The sequence below is a fragment of the Dipodomys merriami genome, unplaced genomic scaffold (genome assembly GCF_024711535.1).
Source record: "Dipodomys merriami isolate MVZ:Mamm:240054 unplaced genomic scaffold, mDipMer1.0.p SCAF_12, whole genome shotgun sequence".
Taxonomy (NCBI): domain Eukaryota; kingdom Metazoa; phylum Chordata; class Mammalia; order Rodentia; family Heteromyidae; genus Dipodomys; species Dipodomys merriami.
In genome coordinates this window covers 21,634,271-21,660,919 of record NW_027202493.1, presented here as the reverse complement: position 1 = coordinate 21,660,919, position 26,649 = coordinate 21,634,271, and the positions used below count along the sequence as shown (strand labels likewise).

Here is a 26,649-nt window from a genome sequence, read left to right as displayed (position 1 = left end):
CACACACACACACATACACATACACAATTTTTGTGTTGCTAAAGGTTTAAACAAAGGATCATAAATGTCTTAGACAAGCACTCTGCCATTGAGCTAAGCCACAACTCACCAATCCTGCATTTTTATATAACCCACGGACTATCCTTCAAAGGAAAAACATGTTTGCTTTATATGTTTGCTGGATATTCTCACTATTCAGTTATTCATTTCCGTTTTATTTTTATATCCTTGCTCGTTATTTGATTTCCCATGTGGTTTGATTGCTGAGGTCAAGCCCAAATCTGTCACTCCGAGACACATCTCAATCCATTTTAATGAGCTAAAATGTAATGCAAATAAACCAGAGGTAATGTGGAAAACAAAATAGCACACAGTCGCCACAAAAACGACACAGCAGGAAACCACTGGTGACCAAGAGGAAAGATTACATGAGTGACTTCACTTGTAAAGAAGGAATGCGAACAAGCGCCCCAAATTCAGTTCAGTCACTGGCAATGGGCAACTAAATGAGAAGGACAAGTCAACGGGATGAGGTGGAAAGGGGAAAAGAGCAGGGAAAATAGTGAGGATGGATGGGAACAGTCAAGAACGCTAGTCATTCACTACTCATTGGTCCATGCATGGTCTGAACAAGTCAATAAGCAATGAACTTTGTGGAAGACTATATAACACACAAATGACAGGGGAAAGGAGGAAAAAGGACAAAGAGATAACCAATTCCGACTAAGAATTATACACTTTTTAGGTTGGGAAAGTACTTCTAGGGTTAATGGATTCCATTTGTTTGTTACACATATAAAAGAGATCATTAAAGTTGTGTTCTTAGAAAGGAAGGGATGCCAATGAGGGAAGAGGTGACACTGTTCAAAATGTACTCATGTACATCACCTTAGAATACAAAGGGAGGTTGGATTTTATAGGGCATGCTGGGAAATAAAAGAGCAAAGCCTGCCATATGCTCAGGTCAGCAGAGGATTGAGCTAGACCCTAAAAGAGCTCTGAGGACAGAGTTTAGCCACAATCCCAACACAAACCTTTCAGAACCTAGAAGACAGGCCATTCAACATGCAGTGTATCACAAGTGCTGACATCATTCCAGTGTCTCCATAGATAAAGGGAAGTTTAGATCACTAGTATGACCAACATGGACAGTGTGTTCCGCCCCCTCTTCCCCCACCACCACCACACACACAGCAGACACTTCTCTATTTCTGTAAAGTCAGTCCAAATCTCAATGTAGGCCACAAAACCAAAGGAGAATGAGAGAGCAGAGACCCAAAGGGGGTAAGAGACAAAGATAAGAGTTTGAGACGCTTGGCTTGGCTTGCTTAGTCGCCTAGCTACAAAATGAAAACTCTTCGGCCAGTACAGTATTTACAACTCAGAACTTAAATCGTTGGCGAGATTTATCTATTTGCGCCATCTACTGTTGAATCTTGAAATGACATGCTTCTTTGCCATCTCACAAGGGAAGGATCTGCAGTTGACTTGATCCATTAGCAACTGAATAACAGAAATGGTGAGCCAAAGGAAAGGGTGAACCAATGCAACAGTGATACTCACAAGATACTATGTTGGAATTCAACTTTACAATTTAGGGGTATGGATTGTGGGGGAGGGAAAACAGGAGAAAATAAGGGAAGGGGTAACACTGTTGGAGGGGGAGAAAGGTACTCATTACCCTACTTATGTAACTGTAACCCCTCTGTACATCACCTTAACAATAAAATAAGTAAATAAAATAATGACTTTAAACAAAAAAGAATCTGAATAAAGTGCAGGACAAAAACTTGATTCTATTGGTTCATAACTGAAAAGTGTTCCAAAGCAAAACATTATACATTCCAGGCACTGAATCAATGTTCTCCATAGTTCAAAAGGAAATCTTTAAATCTAGGACAAGGCAGTAATTGTGATCCAACTATGTCTAGGACAGTGAGAATAAACAGAGCCTAGGATGTGACTCTTCCTACAAGTCAATTTCAACAAGTGATCATTTGACAACATATGTATGAATTATACACAAGTGTAAGTTTTATTAGAAAGTGGGAAGGAAGGAAGGAAGGAAGGAAGGAAGGAAGGAAGGAAGGAAGGAAGGAAGGAAGGAAGGAAGGAAGGAAGGAAGGGAGGGAGGGAGGGAGGGAGGGAGGGAGGGAGGGAAAGAAGGAAGAAGGGAAGGTGGGTGTTGGGAATCTGTTTTGTAGGGGAATCTGCTTTGTTCTCATAAATCTATGTTGCTCCTCTCTCAGCCCAATGTTTTGTATGTATCCAAAGACCCTATATGCAGGTCTTGCCTCTCCCAATCTTTTTATGTACCTAAAGATGGAATATGAAGGATTGAGTCTTGACATTACCCAGGATCAAGCAAAGCACCAGGTGTGTGCTGATGCGCTTGTCTGCTGGCAGATCATTCTGATCTCTGCCTCTAGGAGATGAGAGCCCCCACACCCCAACATTCCACTGTGGACCTGGCCAGTGCCCTGGGTCCCAGGAGACTAAAGCCCATAAAATCCTTTGAACAATGGCCAAAGCCACAGGAAGGCCTGGGCCTCAATAAACATTCCGAGACCAGCCTATTCCCTTTTCCATTCTCCTCCATTTTCCCAACAGAAGGGAAGAAGGAAGGGGCAAAACTATGAGGTAAACTTCTACCTCTTATCTCTCTTTTTATTATTATTATTATTTCTTGAAGCACTGGGGTTTGAACTAGAGACTATGGCTTGCTAGCTGGGGACTTTACCACAGAGCCATGCTTCCAATGCTTATTTTCCACTGGCTATTTTGGCCAAGGGTCTTACTTCCTGCCAAGATGCATGTTTGGACCACGATTCTCCTGTTTTTCACTTCCCTCCCTACATGGGATTATAGACATCCACCGCCACATGCAGGTTCTTCCACTGTGATAGAATCTCAAACATTTTTTCTGTCTTTGTTGGCATGGATCTTTAATTCTCCCGTTCTCAGCCGCTCACCTAGCTTGGAATGAGAGGCTTGTACCACAAATCCCAAATAACAGGTAAGAAGAGGTTTAGAGGGGCTGGGAAGGTGGCTCTCAAGTGGTAGAGCGCTAGCCTTGAGCTGAAGAGCTGAGGGACAGTGCCCAGGCCCAGAGTTCAGGCCCCACAACCGGACCCCCCATAAAAAAAAAGAAAGAAAAAAAGAAAAATGAGCCAATGGGCTTTCACAAACAGGTGGCCAAAAAGAGAGATGAGGAGGAAAAGACTGGTTTTCACAGTGCTGGGCTGTCTTCCTAGGTCTCTGGTGGTCAGCAGAGGGAGGTTGTAGGAGAAGACAAAGCCTGCTCATGAAAGCCCCCTAGAGGGGGAGCAGCTCCAGCTCACTGGAGCAGTGTTCCCTCCTTCACATGGCAGAAGCCGCGTAAAAAAGGCCCTCCACTTAGGGGACTTTGAAAGAGGAAGCAATATGAACAAAGGAGATGTGTGAAATGTAGAATGTGTAAGGCTTTGGTAAGGCATCCCAAAGATTCTTAGTAACAGCTGTGCAAGGAGCTGGTTATTATGAGGCACTACCAGAGAATGCATAATGGCAGACAGAAGGATGAGCCAAGAAGCAAGGACCGTTGGTGGAACAGATCATCATTGTACATGGGAAGTTGGAGGCACTCGAGGCTGGTAAGCCTTATGGAAACCAGCCTCCTAAGTGAATATGTGTTAAGACCTAGCCAGAAATGTGGTGATAGGTATGGAATAAATGAATGAGCACAAAGTCTGAAACAATAGAATAGCTCAATAGCTAGGTACAGATGACCATATAAGATGATGCTAAGTGAAATGGACTCCAAGACATGGACACAAGAGGCTTTTCTTTGTTATTGTTGTTTTAATGTACTGTGTGATTTTTTTGTTTTTGTATGTTCTTCCTCCTAAGGTATATCCCCTATTGTCACTGTATTTGATTTTGGTACCATGGTATTGTCTACACGTTTATTTGAATTAGGGAAGGGAGGGGGAACAACAGAATTGTGAGACCAAGGACAAAGGGGGAACCAATGCAACAGCGATATTCACAAGACAGTATGTTGGAAATGATCTGTACAACTTGGGGGTTGGTGGAGGGCAAGTAGGAGAAATATGAGGGAAGGGGTAACAAGTTTGACAAGAAATGTACTTATTACCTTACTTATGTAACTGTAATCCCTCTGTTCATCACCTTGACAATAAGAATTTAACTTCATGTAGCATTTCCACTTTGACAGACAGCTCCCTTTGACCACAAGAGAAGGAGGTACCACCAAACAACAGTCTTGTCTGTGGAGACATTGGCCCCATGATGTCACTAAGCAGCATGATATTTGCAGCTTCAACTCAAAAGGAAGGTATGTCAAGTTCTGTCTTCATTAATCAAGAGCTCTTTCTGGGAACCAAACCATTCCACACTGTTTTCAGACATCACACTTCAAGTTTGGAACAACTAATTTTTATGAATATGTATGAAGGAATGTTGGCCCCAAAGTAGCATACTATCCTAGAATAGTATGATTTATCCGATACATATAAATCATATAGGTATCTATTACTACCACTGTTAAGCTTGAGGTCAAACCTCTTATGTAGAGAAATATAAAAGTATTTCATTTACTTCCTTTCAAATGTTACAGCTAATTTCTTTAATCCAGTAGTAAATTCAAGTCATCCCAAATAAAATAAATAAACCCTGAATAGATCATATGGTTATTTCACAAACAAAACCCTCTACTAAATAGTAGATATCTGTTGGAGATTGCATTGCATTGTTGCTATTCTGATACAAATATTTTCTTTCATGCTCACAAGCTGTTCTACACACCTGACTGGTTCACTTGGGGTATTTGAGACTCAAAGGACTCTGCTCTGTTTAATTATGACTCCGTTCATCTATACAGCAATAACAATAGCTTTGTTGTTTGAATTCATTCAAATATTTGGTACAATTGTCCCTAGTCCTCTCCAGAGTTCTACAAATTGAGGACATCATCTCCAAGTAATCAAGTAGGAAATATATAGTCAGAAAGATGAGATAATTTGTCAAGAGAAATCAGGAAGCAACTAAGTCATGAGTTCCATGAGTCACTAAACTGAATGCGTGAGTCCACTGAATTTGGTTAGCTCTATACTTCATGTTACTTCTGATGTGTCCCCTGTCTTTCTCAATAGTTAGAAATCACAGCTTAGAACTGGAATATTGGAATGCTTTCAACATGTATCACTGAGACATAGAAATTTATTGCAACAACTAAAGAAAGCAAAACATGATATTTACGAAGAAAGCCCCAGGACCAACAAATACATTTTCAAGTGTATGTCAATAATCTACATATTCTGAAGTGATTTCTTAAAACTTTTGACAATATGGCCTTGCTTCTGTCATGATCAGAATTTTATTATCACCACTTCCTGGTATATGCTCTATATGCTCCACTTCTGGCTTTTTGCTGGTTACTTGGAGATAAGAGTCAAATAGCTTCCAACCGCTGTTCTCAGATCTCAGGATGCTGAGTAGCTAGGATTACAGGAGTAAATCACTGGCACCCAGCTTTTGATTAACTTTTGAAAGTTGTTCCTTTTTCATTGTAATAAATATGCAAAACATAAAACTTGGTATTTTATGGGCTAGGAAGTTGGCTCAAGTGGTAGAGTGCTAGCCTTGAGCTGAAGTGCTGAGGGACAGCGCCCAGACCCAGAGTTCAAGTCCCATGACTGACAAAAAACAAAAACAAAAACAAAAAAACAAAAAAAAACCCTTGCTATTTTATGTGTGCCATGCAATGGGCTTAGTGGGATTGGTGCACTCACACTGTTGTGTAACCACCCTCACTATCTATGGGTGCAGTTGTTTCAGTATCCAAATGGGAACTCTGTACCTGTTAAACAATAACTTCCTGTTCTACCTCCTAGTGCCTGGTAGCCACTAGCTACCCTCTGTCTCAACTGTGTATTCTATTCAGGTGGAATGATCTATCCTTTCGAGGATGCCTTATTTCACTTAGTGTAATGTTTGCGAGGTTCACTTATGATGTAGTGAACAGAATAGTTTAATTGCCTTGTAAGACTAATATTCCATTTTATATATACAACATTTTGTTCAGCACTCACCCATGGGATGGATGTGAGTTTCTTTACACCTTTTGGCTATTGTTAATAATGCTTCTACAAGTAATAATAAAGGATGATTGAGTGGCTGATTTTCTTTCTTTTGGGTATACCAGGAAGTAGAATCTTAGGATCTCATGGTAATTTCATGTTTAATGATTTGAAGCCCAGCATACTGTTTTCTACAATGGTTGTACCTTATTACAACTTTCTCAGCAATGTTTAAGGTGTCCAATATCCTCACATCCTTCTTAACACTTAGTTTCTGCTTTTGTTGTTGTTTTTTATCCTAGCCACCCTAGTGGGTGAGAAATGGTACCACATTGTAGTTGACTTTCATTTCTCCAATTATAAGTGATGTTGAATTATTTTTCATGTACTTATTAGTCATTCATATAACTTTTTTGAAAATGAAGTTATTCCAGTTAAAACCCTTCAACCATTTTTAATTGGTTGTTTAACATTTATTGTTATCCTACATATTAATCTTGTATTACTGCATATTAGTCTGGATATTAATCAGACATTTTGATACAAAATTAGTACCCCATTATTTTCTTTGCCTTCATATTCTCTTGATATTACGTTTTGATGCACTAAATCTTTAGTTTTGGTAAAATCTAGTTGATCTAAGTTTCTTCTTTTGTCACTTGTGCTTGTGGTATCTTATTTAAGAAATAATTGCCAAATCCAATGCCAAAAAGTTTTTCTCCTATTTTTTTGTAAATATTTTTATAGTTTGAGGATTTATGTTGAAGAATCTGAGCCATTTTGAGTTATTTTGCATATGAGAATATTAAATGTTTTGCTTCATTCGTTTGCACTTGAATAATCTTTTGTTTTCAATAGTATCTGCAGAAAATTATCTTTACTGAATGATCTTGTCACCATTGTTACAAAAGTATCTGAACATATATGGTAATATTTATTTGAAGAATTTCAATTTATTTTATGAGTTTATATGTAAGTTGATATGTCAGTAACATTGTTTTGATTAATATGTCTGTATGGGAAATTTTAAAATCTAGACTATGAATTTTCCACCCTTGATCTTTTAAATATGGATGTTGTGATCTCTTGAAATTATGTAAATGTTTTAAAATGGATTTTGTTATTTCTATTTGGTGTTTCAAAAAATGTCTTTGGGATTCTTTTTTTGTCGGTCGTGGGGCTTGAACTCTGGGCCTGAGTGCTGTCCTTTAGCTCAAGGCGAGCGCTCTACCACTTGAGCTACAGCACCACTTCTGGTTTTCTGGTGGTTTATTGGAGATAAGAGTCTCACGGACTTTCCTGCCCGGGCTGGCTTTGAACCTCGATCCTCAGTTCTCAGCTTCTTAAGTAGCTAGGATTACAGGCGTAAGCCACCAGTGCCTGGAGTCTTTGGGATTTTTGTTGTTGGTGGTGGTGGTGGTCGTGGGGCTTGAACTCTGGTCCTGGGCGTGTCCCTCAGCTCTTCAGCTCAAGACTAGCGCTCTACCACTGGAGCCACAGTGCCATTTTTGAACTTTCTCTGTTTATGTGGTGCTGAGGAATCGATCCCAGGGCCTCATGCAGGCCAGGCAAGCACTCTACCACTGAGCCACCTTCCCAGCCCATCTTTGGGATTTTGACAGAGATTGTGTTGATCCTCCAATCATTTTGATCACCTACACAATATTAAATCCTTTGATCTATGCACAGAATAATTTTCCATTTGCTTTTGACTTCTTTAATATCTCTTAGGGATATTTTCCAGTTTAAGTATATAAATATTTCACTTCCTAGGTTAAGTTTATTCCTAAGTATATTATTCCTTTTGATTACAAATAGAATTGTTTGCATTATTTCCTCTGTAGATGGCTTACTGTTAGCTTACATGAACACAACTGATTTTGTGAACTGATTTTCTTTTTTTGTGTGTGGGGGGGAGGGGTCCGGTCATGGGGCCTGAACTCTGGGCCTGGGCGCTGTCCCTCAGTTCTTCAGCCCAAGGCTAGCGCTCTACCACTTGAGCCACAGCGCCACTTTCGGCTTTTTTCTTTTTGCTTATGTGGTGCTGAGGAATCGAACCCAGGGCCTGAGACTGAGCCACCTTCTCAGTCACCCTGATTTTCTATATTCTAAATTGTAGATTTTTTTTATCTAATAGGTTTTGTGGCATCATTGGAGCTTTCTACAGATAAACCATGCCATATGCAAAGATTAATCATTTTTCTTCTTCCTTCCCAATTTGGAGACATTTTGTTTTTCTAACCAGCACAATTGGTTGGCAGAGGGGACATTCTTATCATGTTGCTGACTTTACATCAAACTTCTCCTCTTTCATCACTATATATGATGTAACTGTGGATTTTTCATAACATTGTTTATTGTGTTGAAGAAATTTCCTTTATTTTTCGCTCAAAGATAATACAAAGGTAATACAATTTTGCTTTAATATTTTACGATGATTTTATCTTATCAGGTCTAATTCCTTGCTAGAGACCAGCAGTTCTCCTTCTTGAGTCACTTTCTGTGTCTGCACTTCAGTCAGTTCCTTTATCCCATGTCTGCGCCCCAGGCCGCTGTACATCTTCCCTAATTGCCTCAAAGACAAATACCACACAACCAAGGATATCTTCCACACCCTAGTATCCAAGAAAACTATCAAAGTAGTCTGTCTACAGCTTAAAATACTAGCAACCTTGTTCAAGTCTTGTTTGGCTTTTGCTCAAAATCACTAGGAGAGCAGGAAGCCCAGACTACTGGCAAATTTCTGCATTACCATGTCTGCTTTCTATTCTCTTTGTCAGCAAGTTCTCATTCACTGTGTTTGCCAGTGATTAAGTACTTTAAGTTAATTCATAATCACTGTACTCTTTTTAGTGCTATTGTACTCATAAACACCAAAACAGGGCAGTAATCTAATTATCCATCATGAAGGACTAGATAAGAAAAAAAAATAGAGTGCCTACACGCAATGGATACTATTCAGCCTTATAAAAAAGAAGGAAGTTCCATTACTTACAACACCAGGAGTACTATATGGTGAGCAAATGAAGCTAGATACAGAAGGATTAATGCTAGTGACACCATTCAGATGATGAAATGAGGGTAAACAAAACCAATAGAAGCTTATAATGGAACAAAGAGTTGGGGTAGCAGGGTTAAACAGGGAGGTATTCATTTTAGTCTACAAACCATGTGAATGTTATAAGATAAATGAGTCTTAGAAACCGACTATTTTATAGGATAGTAGTTAATAATACTGCATTGTATATTTTAAAACTTTTAAAGAAGATTGATCTTCTGTTAAACGTTCCTATCATAAAATATAATAATAGGTAAAGATGATAGAGGAAACTTTGGGGAGAAGTATAGTTTTATTGGATAGGTTGTGGTGATGGTTTCATAGGTATACACTTGTTTTCAAATGTATCAAGTTGTATCCAGTAAATATTACATATCAAAATATATTATATGTGTATGTCTATCATCATACCTAAATAGGATAACTTAAGAATAAAAAATAAAACTGCATATCTTATGACAGGAAAGAAAAATGTAATCATATATTTATTTGTATGTAAAGATTTTAATAGAATAAAAATAAATAAAAGTTTGGGCACCATCACAAGATTTTTGTGAGGAACACTGCTCTTTCAGAGGGGAAGTTTCTGTTTCACTCAGCTCAGTGGTCACCAGTGAGAGTGGAAGAGGGAACATGGCATTATTTCTTCTCCTTTTGAAGTTCTTCCTGTTTTGTTTTGTTTTTTTCCTATTTCCTTGGTCTGATTCACATTAGCTAATGTGGACTAAAAGTTCAATGAGCGGACATGGAAGTGAGGTTAGTAAGAGAAACTTTATCTTTTCTTTAGAGAAGGGTCCAAAAACAAAAGGAACACCTTCTAAACTTTCAGATTATACAGAGGCAGGAGCAAGTCCTTTCTCAGTGATGACTGTGAGTACCATTCACAGTGACCCTGTATTTAATGCTCAGAGGGAAATTTGACGATCTAAGTTCACATGGTGTCAATCACATGAATTTCCCATGCAGAGTTCTCATGATGAAAAAGTACACCTTGATTTTGAATTCCTGTTACCATGGAGATTACTCAGTCCCTCTTCATTCTATTCACAAAAGGTTTACTTCTCTGATTCTCTAAGAGCTATTTTAACTTAAATCTACGCATGATATTGACAGATATTGAAAACATGTCTCAACTGTTGAACTGGAAATTCATTATTGGAAGTAGTTTAAATGTTCCTCAGCAATTAGTTCTTTTTTTTTTTTTTTTTGACCATCATAGAATTGAGCAAAGTGGAATGGCCATTCAATATTAATCTGAATTTTTTTTTTTTTTTTTTTTGGTCAGTCTTGAAGCTTGAACTCTAGGCCTGGGTGTTGTCCCTGAGCTCCTCAGCTAGGCGCGGGGGAGGGGGAGATTTACCACTTGAGCCACAGCACCACTACTGGTTTTCTGGTGGTTAATTAGAGTTAAGAGTCTTGCAGATCTTCTTGCCTGGGCTGTAAATGAATCTTCAGAAAGAAATCGAGATAGAAAGGAAAGTAGCCCAAATGTTAGGGCAAAAGATGAATTTCTTGACCAGCAAAAATCAAGCAAAATGAAAGACAGGGAAAAGGATGAAGAAAGAAACCAAGAGAAACCCATCTCTAGTTCTGAGATGTCACTGGGAACTAAACACAGATTAACAGAGGAAAGGCAAGGAAAGGATAAGGAACAAGAAACACAAAAGGCTGTGAGCAAGTCTGGAAAGCGGAACAATGAGGAAACTCTAATGTCAGCTAGAGACAGGTACTTGGCCAGGCAGATGGCACGGATTAATGCAAAGACTTACATTGAGAAAGAAGAGGATGAATAGCTACCACAGCTGAAAGATTTGTGGAAGCACAGAACATTGTTACTCCTGGAACTGACTTTGTAAAAACTATGAAGGAGTATATGAACAGCACTTGGGAAGAAATTCATATTTTTATTCAGCCCTAAATTAAAAGTCGGTCCTTTTATCTTGAGTATCTCTGTATATATTTCTATGTCAATAATACATTGTTAGCTGTATCCAAAAATCATAAGTGTGTGCTAAATCTACAGGTACATAGGAAAATTGGCTCTACTACAATTAACAAAAATAAACTACTTTTCTAATGATAAAAAGAGAGAGAGAGAAATGAGAAAGAAATGAGAAAGAAAAAGAAGGAAAGGAGAGAAAAAAGAATGAGAGTAAGAGAGAAAGGAAAGAAGGAAAGAAAGAAGAGAAAAAAGAAAAGAAACAAAAAATAGTGGCTACATTCTGCCTTGTCGCTAACAGGGTTGCAAAGAAACTGAGGTTGGGAAGAGATAGTAGGAGAAAAACAAAGGAGGGGTTAACAATGTTGGAAAAGAAATGTACTTATTACCTTACTCATGTAACTGTAACCCCTCTGTACAGCATCTTTACAATAAAATTAAATTTTAAAAAAGCAAGCAAAATAAACAATGGGAAGTGCTTCCCTTAATTAAGATGAAGAGATTTTTTTTTCTGTTTTGAACACACAAACTATACAAAGATACAAATTTGACAGCTGTGTAATCGCCTACAAGTGTGATTTTCTCTGAGTTAAGCACCTCATTAACTTGCATACTTCCAGGCCCGCCCACACTCCCTCAGGATGTTAGTTCTTACCCTTTCAACTTTCTCCATTGCTGCACCAGAGTCGATTCCAATGCTATCGGTGTCTTTTATCAAAGACTCTTAAAAAGAGGAGACATTTGAAAGAAGCAATTTGAAACAGCTCACTGAAATTGTCCTGAAATTTTTGTGTATTTTTTTTCTTCCTTCACCCTCCTTAAAGCGAAGCGCAAAAGCCTTTTCCTTTTTTTTTTTTTTTTAAAGGTAAGTTTCACTTTCAATTTTCAGGAAACCTGCTGTGAGGGAGTCACTTCCGCAATGAAAACATGCCTGAATTTGGACTAAAAGGGGAAAAAAAGGAACGGGCTGCAGTCGGCAGAGTAAGGAGTGAAGGTATGCATTTTAAACTTATAATTGGGTACACTATGGATCTTGCTAAGCAAAGTCAGAATGTATTTGGCTCTTTTTTATTTTTTTAGCAGTCTTCCTTTAGTTAGTGTTTGACATTGCCTGAGTCATTCAACAAGGAAACAGAAATGGCAAAGGATACAGGTAGGGGAGAGAATGAGCCATTTTCAATTTCTTGAAATTTGTGTTCAATGTATAATGGACTTATTGGGATGTAATCCCACTGTAAATCCAGGAGCATCTGTATGTTGTTAGAACTGTTCTATTTTGTTGTTGTTTTGTCAACCTCTTACTGCATCTAATCTATAAAATAGATACACAGGTGCATATATGTGGGTAGAGACATAGTGTGTGTGGGTTCTGTTGCTATCTGCTCTATCACGTGGGCACTGGAGGGACTGGAATGTGTACATAAGGGAAACTACTGAAACATGCATCATAGGTAAATTTCAAAACTAACCTGTGCTATGAAAGAGGCCTTACGTAAAATACTGAATATTATCCCCTGTGTCTGAGATTATAAAGTACATGAAACTAATCCTTAGTAGGACAAAGGGCTGGGATAGCTTTAGGGCAGCACATTTGGGGAATAACCAAAACATGTTAGGGAATTCCTTGAGGTTAGAGTTTACACAAATGCATGCATTTGTCAGAACTCAAGAGAATGTACATTTATGATTTGTCCACCTGACTAAATTCAAGTTTTACATAAAAGTCTCCATACACAAATATTGAATGATAGGTAAGCATGTATATATTCCATTTACAGGGAAAAGCAAATGGATACTTCCTGTACTCATTTATGAACTGATGATAGATGGAACATTGATAAATGATTAGGTATGTCATAACACAAGCATTTTGTCTTTGAACTATATTGCAAACAAAAGATTTAAATTAAATATTGGAAAAATATTAATTGTAGTATAGCCATATGATGGAGTATTGTACATCAATGAAGATGAACAAGTGTGTTACAAAACACTGCGCATAAATCTTACAAGCTTCATACGGAGCCAAGAAAAATAGAAAGACAGTAAAATAATACACCCAGTAATGCCCTCACTCCACAGGTGAAGTGATCCGAGTCTCCAGTAGACATCTAAAAGTACAGATATACCAAATCTGTGTAGCTCTTGGTTTTCCCTATACATACAGATGTATAATAAAGCTTTATTTGCATGTTAGGCACAGAAAGAAAGAGAATTATTAGTAATTAGAGTAATTGTAACATTTACTATCATAAAAGTTAAATGAGTGAGTTTTCTCAAAAACTATTCTAGTTTAAACAATAATAGTTCAATGAATAATAGTTTAACTAAACTATTAATACTACTAAATAATGCTATTAAAAGTTGACTAGTTTAATAACAGCTTAATAATCATTTAATTAAACTTTTAACTCACTCATGGTCTATAGTAATGTTCTTGTGCTGTGGTATAGCTGTCCATCCATCCATCCCTCCATGCAATCAACCCAACTGGTTGTAAAACAATAAGTATGATTAAGAAGCTAGATGATATTGGTGTTGTGAAAATGTAGCTTCCTATAGTGCTTCTCTCAGCAATAACAAAATAGGGGAAGTATAAACTTTAAGAAAGTCATAGGCCAAATAGCCAATGAAATGGGTGATCATTTTGAAGAATTGGTTTAGTTTAAGGGAGGAGTATGGTGTTGGCTCTCTCACTCTAGGGTCACTGATGAGAGGCCCTGAACTCTGACTGCCCCGTTCTTAGCTGCGTTCATGTTCACTGGCAGAATTGCTTCCTGAATAACTCTATTGAAGGCAAAACATCCCAATGAATTAAAATCATACTTCCTTTCATTCTCTTGTGCAAAGCTGCGATTATATCTTTAGGCTCCTCAAGTGTGCTCATTTAATAAATCTAATTCTTTACATTTCCTCATGAATTGTACAATATCTTTCTGATGGAAGAGTAGAATTTATACATATATATGCATATATTCATATATATACATATATATATATATATATATATATACACCACATTAAGCGAAGTAAGCAAGACCCAAAGAAATATAGGTTGCATGGTTTCCCTCATTTGTGGTAACTACAATGTGCCTATAAATATACAAATAAATACAGTGGATGGTAATAGTAATAATAATAGTAATAATAATAATAACACACTGGGGCATGATAAATTATACAGGTCTCCAAAAGTTCACACAGAGACCAAAAGAGGATATTCAGGAGAGTGGATCACAAAGGCTCGATGTCCATCTGATCACATAAAATATTTTTCAAAACAAAATCCAAGAAATGGAAACAAGGGATTGTTGGTGGTGGTGGTAGTGGTTGTTGCTGTCTTTGTTGTCCGTTTGTCTTGTTTGTTAGCTTATTTGTCTTTGGGAGGGTAAGGGGGAGCACAGAAAAAGTGGGACAAATGCAGCAGTTACACTCACTAGACACTCTGTGGAAAATAAACTATATATTTGTGGGTGGGGACAGGATAGAAAATCTGGGAGAAACTGAGGGAAGGGGTGAGATAGTTTAAAAAGAATTGTACTCATCACCTGACTTATGTAACTGTAACCCCTCTGTTCATCTACAGTAACAATAAAAATATGTTGGGAAAAAAAAAGAAGAATTCTAACCACCTGGGAGGAAGGGATAGAAAGATTGCTATTTCTGGCCAACCTAGGGAGTAAAAAAGCTAGTAAGGCCTTATCTCAAAAAACTAGTCAAGGTTTTCCTGGCCGGAGGGCAGGGAGAAGTTCTAGAATCTATTTGAAAATAACTAACGCAAAAAAGTACCAGCAGTATGGCTGACATAGTAAACTTACTTGCTAGACAGATGCTCTACTGCTTGAGCCATGCTTTTATCCCTTTTGCTGTGATTACATTTAATACAGCCTCAATTTTGGAACCTGAACCATGATCTTCCTACTTATACTTTCCATCACAACTCTGAAGACAGACAGGTAACACAGCCCCCAGCTCTTGGTTGATATGGAGTCTCATGAACTTGTTTTCCCAGTCTAATTTGGAACCATCATGCTCCCAATCTCAGCCTCCCAAGTAGCTGAGGAATGGGAGCCATCAGCACCTAGCCCATAAAATGTTCTCAATGTAAAAAGAAATAAAAGTTGGAGGCAGTGAATATTGCAGTTACTTTAATCTGATCATTATATATTATATACGTGTATTAAAATATCACAAGCGACTCAGTAAATATGCACAATTATTATGTGTCAATAGAAATAATTTTTTATTGTGAAAATACTGTACAGAGGGGTTACAATTACATGGGCATAGAAATAATTTTCAAAAGAGATTTTTCTCTGAGGTTGACTGCTTTACAAATATTACAAATAGAGTCGGGGTATAGTTTTAGCAATTATATATGTAAGAATTGACTTAATAAAATAACAAGGTTGAGAAGAGATTAGGGAACTCATGATATCATCATCATGTTCTTTATCTTTAGAGTGGGAAGAAAAGGCTCAATGTCAGTAAGGAAATAGAGGGTCAATAATATTAAATGTATAGAGGTAATGGTGAGAATTGACAATAGAAACTCTCAAGAAAGGTAACCTTGGAGTATTGCAACTGAAGAAGAAGTAATATATAAGAAAGGGGTTGGCCTTTCTATGTAGTTTGGATTATCATTTTGTACAATATAGACATGCAGAAATGTAGCAGAAAATGATGAATAAAAGGATCATACAGAATCACCTATCAGTTATATATCTGATAAAGAATATACAATGCACTTGAGAGCATGTGTTACTTATGTATATGTACAGGGCATAACCATGAGATGTTTACCTGGTCATGTCTACTCCTTCCTGGGAATGATGCCCCTTTGGATTCTGGGAATATCTTCCATCAACCAATGCACTGTGAGACAGGAAGTAGCTGACTGCAGTCATCTGAAGTTGACTCACATACCTGATGACCTCCCAACAAACATCACAGTGTTGAATCTTACGCACAACCAACTCCGACGACTGCCACCTGCCAATTTTACAAGATATAGCCAACTTACTATCCTGGATGGAGGTTTTAACACCATTTCAAAACTGGAGCCAGAACTGTGCCAAAATCTCCCCCTATTGGAGGTTTTGAACCTCCAGCACAATGAGTTATCTCAGCTTTCAGATAAGACCTTTATGTTTTGCCTGAATTTGATTGAACTCCATCTAATGTCTAACTCAATCAGAAAAATTCAAAACAATCCCTTTAAAAACCAGAAGGTAAGATGAAAATGTTCATTGCTTCTGTCCAAGAAATGCAAAATATATGCTTGAATGCTAAGTTTTCAAGTCATTTATTTTGCTAAGAGAAATAATGTGACTCTTGAAGTAAAAAAACTAAATGTTTACAACAGGGTATTTTTAATCACAAAAAAGATTACTTATTACTCCTACTATTTGAGGTAATGTTTTGTTGTTGAACTATTTCAAAGACTGACTCAGATTTGGAGGAACTGCTTGGGATGACAAAACTAACCTGTATACTATTTTTTTTTAACTCTCAGAATTTAATCAAATTAGATCTGTCTCATACTGGCTTGTCGTCTACAAAATTAGGAACTCAGCCGCAACTGGAAAGTCTCCAAGAGCTTCTCTTGTCAAATAATAAAATTCATACACTAAGAAGTGAGGAACTTGACTTCCTTGGTAATTCTTCCTTACAAAAATTAGAGTTGTCATCAAATCAAATTAAAGAGGTAAGAAGTAAAAGTTATCTTGCTTCTACTTTTGTCTGACGTCCTTAACTGTCACATTGCTAGAAATCTCAAGTAGCTTTAGAGATAAAGCTACTGTGTCTTTCAGAAATTCTTCAACATTTTGCTTGGGTCCTTAGGGCCATTACCAAAATGGAGCTTTGTTAGTAATTACAAGATGGGCTCTGAGGTCAAACTGTAGTGTGCTAAAAATCCCTGTGCTGTCAACAAGAGTTCCTTGAACTGACCCTGGGAGACTGACTAGTCTTAGTTGCATTACTTTATCAAGTGGAAATAGTACCCAAATCTTGTGCATGCTTTCTGTCTCTCTGTCTCTGTCTGTCTCTCTGTCTCTGTCTCTCTCTCTCCCTTCCACCCTCTTTCTGTCTCTCTGTCTCTGTCTCTCCCTTCTCCCCTCTTTCTGTCTCTCTGTCTATCTGTCTCTCCCTTCTCTCCTCTGTCTGTCTGTCTGTCTGTCTCTCTCAATCTTTTTCTCTTCGCCAGACCTCAGGTTTGAACTCAGGGCCTAGCACTGTCTCTGAGCTTCTTCTGCTCAAAGCTAGCACTCCACCACTTGAGCCACAGCACCACTTCCAGCTTTTTCTGCTTATGTGGTATTGGGGAATCAAACCCAGGACTTCATGCATGCTAGGCAAGCACTCTACCACTAAGCCACATCCCCCCCCCCCCCCCCCCCCGCCCAGCCCTTGTGGAATCTCTTTTCTATGGTTAAGGAAACAGCTTTAGACTTGGGTTAGCTGTCTCCATGTGTGACTTTATCTTTTAATAATATTGTAATTGGGCATGTATTTGATTTCTTTCTGCTTCAGCCTCTCAGCTTTCAAATTGGCATATTAATGACACTGCTTCATAGTAGTAAAGAATTGGATACCCTATCTGACAGAAAGTGCTCAGTAAATGAGAGTTAGATCTGTTTTTTTACCAAAACTCTCCTCTAATGGAACATACATAGTTAGCCATTATGGATCCGTTATCTTTAGTTGAGCCATTTCCATACCAAATGTGCCTATATTCCCATGCTCCACTTTTCCATGCTCTAAGAATATTGAAAGAAGTAGTTAAGGACTAGTTAGGACTAGGCTACTTAAGGATTATCTTAAAGATAATCTTGCAGAATTGTTTTCCAGACATAAAAATAGACTATAAAGTGATCCCGGCATAAAATGAGAGTTCATGCAAGCTACTCATCTTCTGTTATTTATTTTCAGTGGTATTAGGGATTGGACTCAGGGCCTCATGCTTGCTAGGGAAGAGAGCTTTACCATTTGAACCATCTCACCCATCTTTTTTTAGTTTGCTTTTCAGGTAGTGTCTCACACATTTTCTCAGTCTGATCTGAGGCTGATCTCCTGTGACTACTTCCCAAGTAGCTTGGTGATAGGTATGCTCACCACACTCAGTCATTTTATTTTTTAAATGATATGTTCCCTAATTCGAATATTTGTTGTTATAATCTTATAAAACATATACTGAGGGGCAATAAAAATAAGGGGAGGCTAAGAAAAATCACTCTAAAGTCCACTTTAAAGAAATAAGCACCCTCCTACTTTGGCTATATTTATTTTCAGACCCTCCCCAAATAATTATTATTATAAGAAAAACAGGGAGTAGTTGTGGAAGTGGGAGAGAAGGGGAAAAACAAAGGAGGCGGCAATATGCTGGATAGGAAATGTACTCATTACCTTGCTCATATAACTATAACCCCTCTATACAGTATTTTTACAATAAAAATGTACAAAAAAAAGAAAAACAGAGCTAAATCTGTACCAAGCACTTTAAAGCATATATATAAATATATACGTACACACATATATGCTCTTTTAAATTAATTTATTATGATATTTTTATATAAGAGCGAATTGAAATTAAGAAGGATTAAGTGTTGTATCTAAAATCTCACAGGGTATTCATGGCAAAACAGTTCGAGTATGCACCTGGAGCCCCTGTTCTCAATGATGGTGCTAAGAACATCTCTGAAATGTTTTTTTCTTTTACTGCTTTTAAAAAATCAATATTTTTGTGTAATGAACATCTCTCATGTAACTTTAATTTTAGTGGCTAAAGAAACCACTATTGTGTAAATGTACCATAATTAATTTAGCAGTTTCCTGCTTTGCTTATAACTTCTTTTATTCGCAATGAAGACCATTTTCTTCCACACTTACCTATTTTATTTCTTTTGCCCAAACATCTCACCAGTGAAGCATTAGAAAGCAAAACTCCTTTACTTCCCACCTGTGTCTAACTGCCTGGGTCTGGCTACTATCCTCTCTGGATTGTTTTCCTCCTCCTTTCTTTTCTCTTGGCTCAGCACTGGGTCCCAGACCAGCCAAGGCTTCTGATGGGGGGAGGGGAGCTAGAAATGAGTGGTAGAGAGCTAAAAATATTATATAAAGTTAGGAGAGAACCTGGGTGAAAAGATGGGGGAAAAAAAGAAAAAAATCTGACCTCAGAATACTAGAGAGGCAGTGTGCATCACTGTTTCCTAATAAAAGCCATTCATTCATTCCTTGCATATCTGTTGATAACACAGGGGACACGATCAGGTGACTTCACAGAGAGTTCATTCATTTCAATTGCACCCAATGTAATACAGTACAGAAAACATGAGCTAGTCATGATTGAGAGCTCAGGAAAAGGCCCCTGCTTGAATGTTAGTGTTCATGGCATCTAAATGGATCCAGGAATGCTAAATGGAGATTAGCTAGAGGGAGGGGGAGGTCAGAGACTGGAGCCTATGGTCAGTGATACAGGCACGGAGGAAGGCTAGAGCTATGTCATGCAGAGGGGCTTAGCACAGGGAATATGATGAAAGCGGAGTGAGTATGCGTAGAGGATTTTCAAGGGTATAAACACCTATTATATTGTAGTTATTAACCTCTTTTTGTGTCCTCTCTAGTTCTCTCCAGGGTGTTTTCATGCCATTGGGAAATTATTTGGCCTTTTTTTGAACAATGCCCAATTGGGCCCCATTCTCATAGAGAAACTCTGTTTGGAATTATCAGACACAAGCATCCAGAATCTGTTTCTGAGTAACACCCAGCTGTCTCGAACCAACAACATGACTTTCTTTGGACTAAAGCAGACAAATCTCACTGTGCTTGATCTTTCCCACAATAGTTTAAGTGTGATTGGTAATGATACTTTCACTTGGCTTCCCCAGCTGAGATATTTATTTCTGGAGTCTAATAACATACAGCATCTTTCTTCTTCCTCTTTTTATGGACTTTCCAGTCTTAAATATTTGAATTTGAAACGATCTTTTACTAAACCAACACATCCCAAGATTGATGACTTTTCCTTTCAGTCATTGAAATGTTTGGAGTACCTTAACATGGATGATAGCAACATTCCAGACACAAACAGCCATATGTTCACGGGACTGGTAAACTTGAAGAATTTAAGTCTATCCAGCGCTTTCACTGGTTTGCAAACTTTAACAAATGAAACATTTTTATCACTCGCTCATTCTCCTCTACTCATACTCAACTTAACCAAAAATAAAATATCAAAAATAGAGCCTGGGGCTTTCAGTTGGTTGGGTGAATTAAAGGTACTTGATCTTGGCCTTAATCAAATTGAGCAAGAACTTACAGGCGAGGAGTGGAGAGGTCTAGGAAATATTTTTGAAATCTACCTTTCCTATAACAAATACCTACAACTGACTAGTAATTCCTTTGGATTGGTTCCAAGCCTTGAACGCCTCATGCTCCGAAGGGTGGCTCTTAAAAATGTGAATAGCTCTCCCTCGCCTTTCCACCACCTTCATAACTTGACTATTCTGGATCTCAGCAACAACAACCTGGCTAACATAGATGAGGAAATGTTGGAGGGTCTAGGAAAGCTAGAAATTCTGGATTTGCAGCACAACAACTTAGCACGACTCTGGAAGAATACAAACCCTGGTGGTCCTGTTCATTTTCTAAAGGGTCTTTCTCATCTCCACATCCTTAATTTAGAGTCCAATGGCTTTGATGAAATCCCACCTAAGGCATTCAAGGGCTTATTTGAACTAAAGAGCATTCATTTAGGGTTGAATAATTTAAACATCCTTCCACCATCTGTCTTTGATGACCAGCTGTCTCTAAAGTCACTGAGCCTTCAGAAAAATCTCATCACATCAGTTGAGAAGAGTGTTTTTGAGCCAGCTTTCAAGAACCTGAGCAATTTGGATCTGAGCTTTAATCCATTTGACTGCACCTGTGAAAGTATCGCCTGGTTTGTCAGTTGGATGAATAAGACTGACACAAACATCTCTGAGCTCTCAAGTCACTACCTCTGTAACACTCCACCGCAATATCATGGGTTCCCAGTGATGCAGTTTGATACATCACCCTGCAAAGACAGTGCCCCATTTAAACTTCTCTTCATGATCAACACGAGTGTGCTGTTGATTTTTATCTTAGTTGTATTGCTCATCCATTTTGAAGGTTGGAGGTTATCTTTTTATTGGAATGTTTCTGTCCATCGAGTTCTAGGCTTCAAAGAAGTAGACAACCAGCCAGAACAGTTTGAATATACAGCATATATAATTCATTCCCATAAAGACAGAGATTGGGTCTGGGAACATTTCTCCCCGATGGAAGAAAAAGACCAATCTCTCAAATTCTGTCTGGAAGAAAGAGACTTTGCTGCAGGTGTCCTTGGACTTGAAGCGATTGTTAAGAGCATCAGACGAAGCAGAAAAATCATTTTTGTTATAACACAACATCTGTTAACAGATCCATTGTGCAAAAGGTAGGTGATTATTGTGAAATTTTAAGTGTGTGCCATTTCAAATATTACCTACACTCACAATTCAAAGAATTTATTAAACAAAATTAAGAAAACAATCCTAATTTTTAATGGCAGATTCAAGAACTTTCTACCAAGAATTTTAGCTTGTTGCTCTTTTGACTGCTAAAAATTGATCATTTAACTTTATATTCCTTTTTTTTATTTTCACTTAGATTCAAGGTACACCATGCAGTTCAGCAAGCCATTGAACAAAATCTGGATTCCATTATATTGATTTTTCTTGAAGAAATTCCAGATTATAAACTAAACTATGCACTCTGTTTACGAAGAGGAATGTTTAAGTCTCACTGTATCTTGGACTGGCCAGTTCAGAAAGAAAGGATACATGCTTTTTATCATAAATTGCAAGTAGCACTTGGATCCCGAAATTTAGCACATTAAATTTCTTTAAAGGCTAAGTTAGCAAAGGAATTGCTGTCCAACTTAAAAAGTTTCATGGTAAACTTAAGTTTTACTTTAAAGTAATGTAATGTGGTGGGTCATATTTATGGATGAAGGTATCTCTCTTCTGTGGAAATGTATCTCCCTAGTTTAGGCTTCTTACTGACAGTGGACTTTCCCTCCTGTAAGAAAACTCTCTACTAGTGAATGCACAAGGGGTCTCTGATGCTTATCATGATTTTGACAGTTTCCTCATTTAAAGAAAAGTTAGAGTTACACTTTGTGATCACCCTTTTGGGATTCACTTACAATAGAAAGAGATAATTGCTTTGATGGGCATAAGGTTATTTCAATTGTAAAAGGGAAATGTGTTGCTAACTATGACCAGAGGTAGTGTAGTGCAGTGGGATACTGAGCCAATGAAAATTAGAAAACACTGAGACATAAACAGATAGATAAATTCTGTCTGGAAGAAAGACACTTTTCAGGTCTCAAGAGACCAGGGGTCCCAAGGTTCTCCCGCACTTGGACCTTGAGTCCACATAAGCAAGCACATTTTGAGTTTATTCTGGTATATTTTGGGTTGAGTTGACACAAGGAAGGTTGCTATAGGTACATGTAAAAAGTAAAGCATCTTTATTAATATTACAATCAGTTAAAACAAAGTTTATGAGAGACACTGGTTCCTTTATTTTGAGACAGGAGACTGTAGCCCAGGGAAAGTCCAGGCCAGTGTCTATATATTAACCCCAGGTTAAGTTGTGAAGGTCCCTGGTATAGCTACCAGCCCAAGGAAAGGGGGAGGTGGCTGCACCCCAGTCTTTCCACTCTCTCCAGAGTTTTAACCCTTCCATAGCCCGCTCCCAGCATTCCAAGTGCTGTCAAGGTGACATTCCAACCTCTCGAAACTTTTCCAGGTTTCACAGCTCAGCTTCAGAGTTCCCTGCAGAAAAGTATTGAGAAAAAAAATTAATTGCTGTCATATTTTCTATTGAAAAAGCTTTTTATTTGGGGGTCACCATGTTGATTTTGTTAAGTAATGTTTAATTTGTATACTCCGGGGCAGAACAATTCACAATGCACTTCAATTATTTGATGAAATAAAAACTTGAACTAAATACTCATTTGTGTTTTCCTATCCCTTGAATTCTACTAGAGGAATATTGTAGAAAGGCTTTCTTCCTAAAAAGTTAATTAGAAGGTAGACATTGTGAAAAAAACGAAGTTCTGTCTGTTGACTCAAAAGATGATGCCCAAGTCACTTGATTCTTTGTCTCTTGATCTTGAAAATTACAATGAAGAATAAAATTTCAAGTAGCTAGTGATGATGAGCATGAGTTGATGTGGAATATATTGTGCCAGTTTCATTTTGCAATCAAATTAAAAAGCTTAGCTTTAAACTGAGATAAAAATAGTCAAAATATTGGAAATGAGTAGTTTTTTGGAGTAGTTATAGTTCTGGTATTCCAATATAAGAAAGACAATGCTGAGTTTGCTTCTTGTATTCATCTCAACTTGTATTCATCTGGAAGTAGTTAAGCTGTCGTATTTTGGAACTTTTAAATATATTCCCAGGACTTGGTTGACATGACCCTGGAGTAGTGTTCATGTAAAGAGGGAGGCTTTGTAACACAGGGAAAGAGGACAATGCATAGCAGCAAAAAGGTTATTCCTTACATCTGAGCATCACATGACCCTCAGTGAAAAACAGACCATTCAAAACAGCTGGGACCAACCTGGCTGATAATGACTGCAAACTCCTTTTCTTCATTATAATGTCATCTTAATATTATTAACCCTGCAGATTGGCTCTTCCCACCATGCATCTGATACCACCATGCATCAAAAAATCCCCTATTACACTGGAGAAGAAAAGAAAGGAAACCCTATTCCATGAGTTCCCCACCTTCTCTCCCACTGTGACTCATGAATAATCTTTTCTTTCATGAAGCTTGACCACAAAATATGCTGTCCAAAAAACAAACAAAATTCATGTGGTTTGCTCTGAGAATGCCTACACTCACCTCTTGAATGTTTACCTTTTACTCTATAATAAAACTTTCTCCTAATGTCTTTCTTTTGTCTCTTCTCTGAAATTATGGTAGAGGTCTCTTAATCTCCTTCTCTGAGACCTCCCTCTTCTGATCACTGCTGATTTTGAAAGAGTCTATGAAGGAATAAATTTTCACTTTTGCATTATTCACAACCTCTACATCTACATATTTGTTTACAGAATTTTAAATGAGATTTGTTTTTAACTGAAATATCTTGTTCTATCTCTTGACATCATAAAATCAAACCATTACTGCTTTTCTTCTTGATATGCTTTGTATGTTATCTACCAATATCCTTAACTTTCATTAAAATGTTATTACATGATTATTATAAATTAATCTATGGTTTGTAAAAAGTGGGAGATAATTTTGCTTTAATTTCTTGTTCATGTACCTATAGGTGGTTGACTCAAAGGCCATAATTTAAATTGAGTTCAAACATAGTATTTGCTGAAGCTGTTTAATATTTTAGAGGCTAACACAGGCAAAGAAAGATTTGCTTAAATAAACACAAGTAAAACTAATAAAAGGTGAACTGTGATTTGCACTTGACCTGCACAGGAAGTAGCATCTGTCCTTCTTAATTGTTCTCAAGAGGAGACCTTGTCCCTTGGGTTCAAGACAAGGGGATTGCAGAAAAGGATGTTTGTAATTTCCACGAGCAGCTTGACTTGTTTGACTACTCTCTCAGGGTCACAGTGCTGTCTGCTCACTCCAATGTCTTCCTGTTCTCCATAGTGCAAAACAAAACCCAATTGAATCAATACTGATTTAACATAAACCTTAGTAGTTAGGCTTTACCAAAAGAGACTAATTTTTTTAGATTGTGATAAGAAGTACCTTGATAAATTCATTAGTGAGGTGGGGGATTTTTTTAGTGCCATTTAATGATATCTGGATATTCAAATATACCTACTTTTAGGTAACTTGTACAGTGAGTTCAATTAGTAAGCAATGGTGACTATCATACTTCAGACTAGGATTTCCTGCAATCTATAAAGACAGTTGTAAATGTAGCTCAAATGGTAAGTCATTTGTTAAACATGTGGGAAAAAAGCCTTAGTTCAATTCCCAGTACTGCAAACACAAACTATAGAGCTAGAAAGTAGCTGACAGGAATGGGGAGTCACTGCAGTAGACACAAGGTATCTTTGTAGCATGATGAAAGCATTCTAAAATTAAGTTCAGGTAAAGACTGCGCAAGTAAACTTACTGAAAAACACTGCATTATGCAAAGAAAACACATAAGTTTATGGTTATCTAAATTACATTTTCATAAAGATGTTAGAAATCATGTTCATTGAGCAGTCACAAGTGCCTAGCTCCTTGCTAAATTCTATTGTGTAAGAAAGGTGTGAAATACAGGTGTAGGAAATGGGACAAGTAGTGTAGAGAGTAAGAAAGGATTGTCCAATGTGGACCTGTACTAGCCAGGCTTCAGAGAACAGTCAGATCCTTCAAAGATAGGTCTTGATCTTATGAGAGAGGGGGAAGAAAACAGACTGAGCTGTAAGTCAGAAGGGAGGGGGGAGTCATGAACTTGGCATTAGAAGATAGTACGGACGCTGAAGAAAATGGAGACCTTCATGGCATGCAGATAGCATATGCTTTGTATGTTATCTACCAATATCCTTAACTTTCATTAAAATGTTATTACATGATTATTATAAATTAATCTATGGTTTGTAAAAGTGGGAGATAATTTGGCTTTAGATTTAGGTTTAGATTTATTCTATTAGTATTTGGAGTTGTGATTCTATGAGCTTCTTTTGGTAAAAACACATTTATAATGAAATTCCCTTGTGATATATATGTATACACACACACACACTCACACACACACACACCTTAGATTTACATAAAGGTCAACTGCTTTTATAGAACAATATAGCTTATAAAGTCCCAGTCTAAACAACCAAGCTGCTGCTTTCTCTCACAGAACAGAATAGGCTTTGAAACACTTCTACACTTCTACACTATGGTGTATAGCCATACACTACATAATAACAAGGATGGATCAAGGATGGATAGTACCAGTAATTCCATAAGATTATACCATTAAGTGGGCTGGTAGTGCAGCTCAGTGGTAGAGTACTTACCTAGCATAAATGAGGCCCTTGGTTTGATCTCCAGTACCACTAAAATGAAAGAAAGTATCACCTAGAGGTGACAGAGCCATCTTCGTTTGTATAAATATTCTAAAATACTCTAGAAGCTCAATGGCAACAAAATTATATAACCACTCATTTCTCAGAACCTATCCTTGCCTTTATATATTGAGTGGCAATTTATCTGTGTTAAAACAGCAGGGCATGTCAATCAACTGATCATTTGTTACTAATTTCAGTGTGTTGGATATAAAGCCTCTCTTTGTTCTTGTAAAAACTCTGCCTCTGTCACTGAAAACAATCTGGCATATTTATTAAAAACATCTAAATGGTATAAAAATAAATAAACTTTGAAGCAAATGTAGCTATGTTTTCCTTACTGTGTTTTTCTCTCATTATTTAATTAGATTTTTCTCACATTTAATAAAAATGATATACTGTGACCAGCTACTAGTGGCTCATAACTATCATCTTAGCTACTCAAGAGGTCATAGTTTGAAACTAGCT

At 37.5% G+C, this 26,649-nt stretch overlaps 1 protein-coding gene across 2 annotated transcripts; it reads left to right on the top strand.

Annotated features, from left to right (window-relative positions):
* Positions 1–11,746: 11,746 nt before the first annotated feature.
* On the top strand, positions 11,747–26,491 carry Tlr3 (toll like receptor 3). Of its 2 annotated transcripts, XM_070016376.1 has the most exons (6): positions 11,747–12,071; positions 12,856–12,926; positions 15,859–16,308; positions 16,593–16,784; positions 19,702–21,539; positions 21,752–26,491. In XM_070016376.1, exons 3-6 carry the CDS (start codon positions 15,868–15,870, stop codon positions 21,978–21,980), a joined length of 2,700 nt encoding a protein of 899 aa, XP_069872477.1. In that variant the 5' UTR covers positions 11,747–12,071; positions 12,856–12,926; positions 15,859–15,867; the 3' UTR covers positions 21,981–26,491. The 2 variants fall into 2 exon arrangements, with proteins under 2 accessions (XP_069872477.1, XP_069872476.1); XM_070016375.1 differs by lacking the exon at positions 12,856–12,926.
* Positions 26,492–26,649: the final 158 nt, after the last annotated feature.